At 39.4% G+C, this 8,646-nt stretch overlaps 2 protein-coding genes across 2 annotated transcripts; one reads left to right on the top strand and one right to left on the bottom strand.

The window, feature by feature from the left end:
- LOC147520086 (peptidyl-prolyl cis-trans isomerase 2) lies at nt 1-889 on the top strand. The gene has a single exon (XM_086591535.1). It carries the CDS (start codon nt 81-83, stop codon nt 597-599), a length of 519 nt encoding a protein of 172 aa, XP_086447661.1. The 5' UTR covers nt 1-80; the 3' UTR covers nt 600-889.
- Nucleotides 890-6,905: 6,016 nt separating this feature from the next.
- Nucleotides 6,906-7,961, bottom strand: LOC147520087 (uncharacterized). Its single transcript, XM_086594235.1, has one exon. It carries the CDS (start codon nt 7,959-7,961, stop codon nt 6,906-6,908), a length of 1,056 nt encoding a protein of 351 aa, XP_086450361.1.
- Between the last annotated feature and the right edge of the window lie 685 nt (nt 7,962-8,646).

Here is an 8,646-nt window from a genome sequence, read left to right on the forward strand (position 1 = left end):
CCAGAAAGCCCTAAACTCACAAATAATATCGTGAAATATCCCAATCCAAAAAAAAACAAAAAATCAAATAAAAAATCAAGATGGCAAACCCTAAAGTTTTCTTCGACATGACCGTCGGCGGTGCACCAGTCGGCCGTATCGTGATGGAACTCTACGCTGACGTCGTCCCAAAAACTGCTGAAAATTTCCGTGCCCTCTGCACAGGAGAAAAGGGTAAAGGCCGAAGCGGTAAACCACTACACTACAAGGGCTCATCATTCCACCGTGTGATTCCAGGTTTCATGTGTCAAGGCGGCGACTTCACTGCTGGGAATGGAACAGGTGGTGAATCGATCTATGGTGCTAAGTTTGCTGATGAGAACTTCGTTAAGAAACATACTGGGCCTGGAATTCTCTCAATGGCTAACGCTGGACCCGGAACTAATGGATCTCAGTTTTTCATCTGTACTGATAAGACTGCTTGGCTTGATGGGAAACATGTTATGTTTGGGCAAGTTGTTGAAGGTATGAATTTTGTGAAGGACGTTGAGAAGGTTGGATCTCAATCTGGAACTTGTAAAAGGCCTGTTGTCGTTGCTGATTGTGGTCAGCTTTCTTAGATCATCGAGATTTAGTGTATGATCTGGGATTTAGTTGGTTTAGGTTATGGATCTTGTCTTTTGATGTTATGTAAGTCTTGTCAATGGGGTGATGCTATCTTTGTTTCTGATGAGTTTCTACTTCTAAATAATTTTTTTTTTTTTTTTTTTTTTTTTTAAAATCTGATCTGTTTGGAGATAATTGTTCTTGCGTTTCTTATCTTATATATGCAGTGTGTTATTGATGAAGATCTGGAGATAACGTTGTAGATCTTTAGATCATTCATTTGATCTATTTATATTTTGGAGTGGATTATGGTTTATTAAAAAACTTTATATAGTGTGTAAATTAGCTGCCGAGGAATCGATGCCTTCTGATTTGATTTTATGCAATTATTTATTCTGTAGTAGTTTAGCCGTTTAGGAAGCTTGTAGTCTAATTGGTAGCCAATTGATTGATTTAAGTTATGCTAATGGCTAGTGATCTGATCATCTGGAGATGCTAGTTGGCTTGTAGTCTAATTGTTGTTTTGGTGTTTTTGTAGTGAACCAAATTAATTAAGTGGTCTTATCTAATTTATACCGAGTAGTGTGTTGGTCACGGTTGTATAAACTTTCAGAGTTCAGTTAAGTCATCACCAATCCTGCGAGGTTATCAAAGTCCTCGTTACTTGACTTTAAATATAGCATAGGGCTTGCTTTACTTTTTTCTGTTTTAAAGGTGATGACTTGCTTAATTTGTTCTTGGTAATATTTTTAGATTTTACTCTCCCTAGGCACTTGGCGGCCTAAAATTGTTTTATTTACGAAAAACGATTAGAAAGTTATCGAACTTTATACCTTTTGACAGTTTGGGGATCAAACTATTTGATTTTTGCAATTTAGGAATTTGTGTAAAATTTCTCTACCACCGTTTCTAATTTGTATTTTTTTTATTTTTTTTCCGAAAAAAAAAAAAAACATGCTGACATATTTATTGGGTATTAATTTGTATTATTTTGGTCTCTTCCATCATCTTCAAACTGCTTTTGAAACGCAGAATAAGCTTTGGTAATTGACCGGAACTCTGTTCCTTAGGGATTAACGTAAGCAACACCCTGATAATTCCTGTTCTTCCTGGGCCTTAAATCAATTTTCCAACCTGCATCGACAAGCATCTGCCTAATCCGTTCCCTAGTTACTGTTTTTCTGTGCCAGTTTCTTCCTTGCACTTAGTTGTCAGGCAAGGTTCAGATGTTTCGAGACAAAGACGTATCACGAACTTCGTTATGTTTGATTGATTTTTTTTAACGACGTATCACGAACTTCGTTATGTTTGATTGATTTTTTTTAACTGAATTCACTTGCTTCTCTGTTCCTACAGCTGGGGATGATTTTTCAGACAAGTTGCTTTCTGAGTAAAATGAACTAGACGAATGTGCTTTGCCAAAGAAATAACAATATCTGAAGATCTACAACCCTTTCTATTATCTGATCCACCGAAAAAAAAAAAATTAATACAAATTAAAAATGGTGTTAGAGAAATTTGACATAAATTTTCAAATTGCAAAAATCACACGGTTTGGTTCCCAAACTGTCAAGAAAAATAGTTTGATCCCAAACTGTCAAAAGAAGTAAAGGTTGGTACTCTTTTAAGTCGTTTTTTCTTTTAGTTACATCGTTTTTTAAGTCGTTTTTTCTTTTAGTTACATCGTTTTCTTCAGTATAAGTCTATTGTGCTTAGCGGCTGAGGCAGTGAAGAAAAACTTTAGTATTCCAGTTATTTTGTGTTCAAATCTCTGTTAGTGTTCCATTAGCAGTCCAGGCGTTCAATGGTTGTACTACTAAGAGATGCACAGAACCACCTATAGAGTGGCCCAAAAAGTCGTAACACACCAAATCCCACTAAGATCAAATCTAGGATATCAATCCATTGATTGATAAGTTACTTTCAATCCTATTTGCTGCACCCTACAAGCCGATCCAGAGATGTCAATCCAAAAATCTCTGATTTTGATGTTTTGAGACGCCATCCGTTTTTCAAAGAATGCATAGATTGAAAAACGTTTCCGCTTCCAGTTTGTGAAAGGGAAAGGTGGATTTTGTGCTCTCGTCTCCTTTAAGAATTGTTCAAGATAATCATTTAGGATATGCTTGATAAAAATTTTGAGGGGTAAATATGTAAAGGAAAACAATTTCCTACTTAAAAGTTTGTCGGCAAATTACCTAGCAGGATTCATGGCAAATGTCATTTTTGATGGCAAATTCGGCAAATAGTTTTTCATCAATTTCAACTCTAGTTTTGGTCATTGCTTCTCTCACTCTCCGTCAAGGTTGTCAAGGTTAGCCTGCCTCAACTCTCTCCCTCTCTCTCAATTCTGGTAAAGTCTCTTTCTCAATCAAAATCGTTATTAACGATTTTCTTGAACCAGAAATTCAAGAAATTACCGAGTGAAATTCTTCTAAGGAGGCCAATTTTTGTGTGTGTTTAGTTAATCTTATTATTTTTTTCTAGGTTGTGGTATTTGCTTCATTTCAATGGAAATGAACTCGTGGTTTGAACTAGAGTGAAAGTTCGAACCTGAGGCTTTCAATGGAAAATGAAACTTAATATTTTGTGAATTTTAGTTGAACTGTCAATGCCAAAATTTTGTTTTTGAATTAAGAAAAATTTGAGCTCTCTATAATTACATTTGTTCTAGAACTGCACGTTAGTAACTTAGCATTACTCATTCAATTTGAATGAAAGTGAACAAATTGAGGCAATATGTGCAAATGCGTTAATGTTCTTTAAATTTAGCAAAGAGATCAGCATGCCAAATGGGTGGAGCTATTTTAGTATATTTGTTCAAGATTTATGTTATAAAGAGATCAGTATAGATCATTAGAGTTGTGATGGGTTGGATTCACCATGACAGATTAGTGCTAAAGTTGGTTTTGTGTTTTTTCTTCCCAAGCATTGGGATTTGTTGTCAGTGTCTTGAGGCATTGCTTGGGAGGGAATAGAATCAATAGATAATCAAATACCTAGCTTCGACGGTGTTGTTTCCTACATGTTGGTGATTGGTTGTGCTGATTTAGAAAAAAAAAGTTGGTGCTTGGTGAGGACCTCCCTCACTTTGCATAGACTTCTACCCCAATTCTTATATAGGTTGTCCTGACTCAAACTGCCTGTGCGATGTATGTTCCGACTGATACAGAACCTAGGGGAGGGCGAGTCTAACCAACTGTTATCCATTTATGTCTCTTGATTGATCTATGTATATGCATAGATCGGGATTTCGGAATTCTCGGAATTCCGGTAAATCCAAAAATCGAAATCCAGTAAATTTCGACCCTATAGAATTCGGAATTTCGAATTCTTTTGGAATTTCGATTATTTCGACACTATATTTAAAATTTCGATTTTTTGAAAACCGAAATTCCGAGCGGAATTCCGGAGTTTCGTTCGGAATCACGAACTATGTGTATATGTAAGTATTGAGTTGATTTTTTTTTTTTTCCTCCAACATTTTCATATTATTTAAACTAAACGGGGCGTTGAAATACCCATACAGTCGAAAAAAAGATCTTTACATATGATATCTGGAGGTCTATCGTGCCAGCTCATGTGATGAGCTAAAGAAATGCCATACCGTACAAAAGGTGTCACTGTTGCATTTCCTTCTCAGATATGTGGATGATGGATATGTTTTGAACAAGGAGAAAAGTTGGCGAATATCCTCAATGATCCCACCGCCTCCCATGGACTATCCATGTCTTCTCCCTTAATGCACTTGATCAAAGCCTGGGAGTCACTTTGGATATGAATGTGGGTGATGCCATAGAGATTGCTAGGTATAGACCTAGTCTCATGGCCAACGCTTACGCTAGGAAAGATGTTCCGACAGGGGCGTAATCCATCGATGCAAAGAATAAAACCCCGTCGTAGTTCCTTAATACACATCCCATTACCGCGGGGCACGGATTTCCGCGGACTCGCACCATCGGTGTTTAGAGTTACGTATGGGGGGTCGAATGAGGCTTCCAGCCAGAGATGATGGAGTTGTTTAGGACTCTTGGGTTTAAGGAGTAGTGGATTGGGCATCCTTTGTGCTTCTCGGAAAACAAGACTAGCTTTGATTGTGCCTTGAGGAGTGACCCTTTTTGTTCAAAATCATTTCATTTCGCTCTTCCGGATGTTCCAGCCAGATGATTACAAAGAGTTCCATAGCAAAGGGTATATCTCGTGTTGATTTCTCAATAATTGTTGAGTCTTTGATATCCATCTCAGTTATTGTGTCATTGAAGGGTGCGTTAACAATTTGGGGATTGGGCTGATTCTCCATATTGTCCGAAAGTGAAAGGGCATTCTTTGAGCAGTGTTGTGAGGTATCCGGGTAGCTTTTACGTAAGACCACGATCACGGGTTAAAGTTTAAACCTATATTGAATAGGTTAGAGGATGAGTTTAAAGCATCAAGCGCATGAAGTTTCCACATGAATACCTTTACTCGCGGGGCATCGAAGTTTCCGGATGATTCTCCAATCAAAGAGAGCGGGTTTTGGTTGACGGTTATAGCTTGATACCCCGATTTCACCGTGTATTTTCCATTAATTGTTCAAGGCCCAAACTCTTACCGGGTTTCTCAAGATCGAAAGTGGAATGGAGATAATTTGTTTCTGCAATATCTTCCCCCAGCAGCGATGATAGATGGTGTTGGAGTGCCATTTCCTTGTGTTGCTATCAATGAGGTCGGGCAGACTAACATCGGTTTGACAAGATGGGATTGGAGTATATTGGAGCCGTGATACCTTCTTTACTTGGGATCCATCTTTCTGTGAACAGGTTGATATCTGAACCATTTCCTATTTCCCATCCCAATCCTTTAGTGAGGACTGTACGGGCCTTTAGGATGTCTCTCCAGACTCTAGAGTCAAGTGGTTTGGGACACACAGTCAAGAAATCTTGATTTCGCAAGTATTTTGCCTTGACAATATCGATCCATAAAGACATGTTGCTTGCAATGACTTCCCAACCTTTCTTAGCAAGGAGAGCTAGATTTGTATGCTGAAGATTTCTGACTCCCAGGCCGCCATATAACTTTGGCTTTTCAATCACTTCCCAGTTAACCGAGTGAACTTTCCTAGTGTTTACTTCATGTCCCCAGAAAAATGCACGCCGATGTACATCAATGGGATGAGTAATCACTTCTGGTAGTTTAAAAACCCCCATCTGATGATTTGGGATTGCGGAGCAAACCGCGTTAATAAGTGTCTGTCTACCCGCTTGAGAGAGGGTAGATGCTTTCCATAACTTGAGTCTGTTTTGTAGTATCAGAAGAAGCGGGTTGAAGGACTTGCTTGTTACTCTGCTGAGGCAAGTTGGGCTCCCCAGATAGTTTGAGATTGGCTGCTGTCTTTTGATGTCAAAAATTGTGCGAGAGTTTTGCTTAAAATCTCTCGTCGCATGAGTACTGAAGAGCAAATCAGATTTTTCAAAGTTGATTTGATGACGATCTTAATGAGAATAGCTTCAAAGCCTCGACCATTTCATTAACTTCTTTGAGCTCATTATTGCCAAAGAGTACAAGATCATCTGCGTATAACAGGTGGTGAATCGATGGGACACCCCGGCCAATAGAGATTCCTTTAATGAGTTTGGCCTGTTGAAGTTTTAGGAGATGGGTGGACAGGACCTCCATGCCTAGAATAAAGAGGTATGGTGAGAGCGGATCTCCTTGACGTATGCCTCTCTTTGGACTAAAATAGCCGCATGGTTTGCCATTGACGATAATAGAGTAGGAGACAGATTGCACACAAAACATCACCATGTTGCACCAGTGTTCATTGAAACCAAATGAAGAAAGAGTTTTCCTCAGGAAATTCCAGCCAACACGATCATACGCTTTAGATAGGTCAATTTTTGCTCCCCATTTTTGTTTGGCTTTTTTGTTTCTAGTGTTGAGGTGGTGAAAAAGTTCGTTGGCTATAAGAATGTTGTCATGGATGCATCGATCTGGAATGAAAGCGCTTTGGAAATGGCCTATTATCTTATTCAGTAGTGGTCGTAAACGATTCACTATAACTTTTGACAGGATTTTATAGGCCACATTACAAAGGCTGATTGGACTAAAATGTGTAGGTTGTTCGGGATTTTTGTTTTTGGGATTAGTACTATGTTTGTATGATTCGAGTGGTTTTGTGAAATGGGCGGTGAGGTAGAATTGTTGAATGAAGTTTGTGATGTCCCTTCCGATGATATCCCAATAGGTATGATAGAACTTTCCCTCAGAAATCCATCCGCCCCGCAGATTTGTTCGCCCAATCTGATCGGGTCGCTCTTCTAATTTCGTCCTCCTCCTCGGGGTTACGATTTCATGTCGATGTTGTCTAGATCAGTGATCCTTGGTGTACAAGAGTTGAAAATCTGGCTTGTCGCATCATCATCTGACCTCTCAAAGTTTTTCTGGAAATGGTTCACAAAAACCTTTGAGATAGCTTCTGGATCCCTTTGCCATATGCCGTCCCTGTCTTTGACTGTAGTGATACCTTTGGCTTGTCTGTTGATGATGACAGACATATGGAAAAATTTTGTATTATCATCCCCTTCTTGGTGCCAGCTGGTGTTTGCTCTTTGTGCCCAATGACTTTCTTCCCGTAATACCAAATTTGCAAGGAGCTTTGACAATGCTTTTTCTCTATGATCAATTGCTCTAGTTCTCGCTGAAGGTGGGAGTTGGTGGATGTCTGCAATGATCTCTTCTATTTCCTGGATTTTCTTTTTGGAGTTACCAAACACAGTATTTTTCCACCGAATGAAATTTTGCTGGCAAAGTCTTAGTCTCTGAGAGAGTTGAAAGGAGCTAGAGCCTTTAAAGGTTTGGTTCCAACTATTGTACACCGGGGACTTGTTGTCCTGGTGTAAAAGCCAAGCATTTTCAAATCGAAAACGATAAAATTTAGGAGAAAGTGGGCTAAGTTTGCTGGTGAAAATTAGGACTTTATGATCTGACTTTTGAGAGAAAACATAGCTCAACTGTGAATTTGGAAATAAAGATCGCCATTCGACATTACAAAATAGATGATCAATGGTTTGAGCCACTCTAGCTAGTCCATCTCTCTTATTTGTCCAACTAAAACATTTTCGGCAAGGTGCATAGTGCATTAGAGTACATCTATCGAGCATGTCCTTGAGAGGCATCACTTTTGCTGGTGTAACAGGTCTTCCTCCCACCTTATCTTCCTGGCATAGAACTTGATTAAAATCTCCGAACATTGCCCAAGGACCTTGTACCGTATCACCAATAGCCGCTAGCATCTCCCATTGAATTTTCCTTCCATGATGCTTTGGGTGGGCATGTACAGCAGTGAAAGTCCACCTAGCTGCGGTTGATGAAAGGCATTGTGCTGTACCATGTATCATCCAGTCTTCAAATTTTTCAATGTGAATTGAAAGATTGTTTGTCCATAAAAGACTCATACCACCAGACCTACCATTTGAGGAGACATGAAAATGGTTTACAAACCCTTGTCTTTGGATTTTTTGGGAGATTTTTGGAGATTTCACTTGGGTTTCGAGTTTCGACTAACAGAATCATCTCCGGTCGATATTTGCGGATTTTCTTCAGCAAATCTTCACCTGTCGAGGGGTGACCAAACCCTTGACAGTTTCCGAAGAATAGACTCATTGTGGGGGCTGTTTCCGGCCCGCCATCACCGTTTCAGTGGTTTCTAATATCTTAGTGGCCGAGGTCTCATCTTCCTGTATTTCAGTTATGGTAACGGAAGCTTTTTTGGTGGAGATGTCTTCTGACAGTTGCATGAGGTTAAATTTCCGTTTGAGGTTGGATTGGTGAAAGAAGCAACAGTCTAGGACTTGGTTAACATCTAGAATGATTTTGTTTTGGGACTCATCGATTTTCTGTTTCTTCATTCCTTGTATTGGTATCGGCCATTTGCCTCCCAGGAGAAGTTCAAGCTCATTTGTTGGTGAGATGGGTGAAAAAGAAGGGTGTTGGGGTTGTGATGTGCTAGGAGGTTCTCTCTGTATTGCTTTGTATTTGGGTGAGGGTGTTGCTGTGAAAGTGAAAGGTTCCTTGTCCTGCTCT

This window comes from Coptis chinensis, chromosome 2 (genome assembly GCF_015680905.1).
Source record: "Coptis chinensis isolate HL-2020 chromosome 2, ASM1568090v1, whole genome shotgun sequence".
Taxonomy (NCBI): Eukaryota; Viridiplantae; Streptophyta; class Magnoliopsida; order Ranunculales; family Ranunculaceae; genus Coptis; species Coptis chinensis.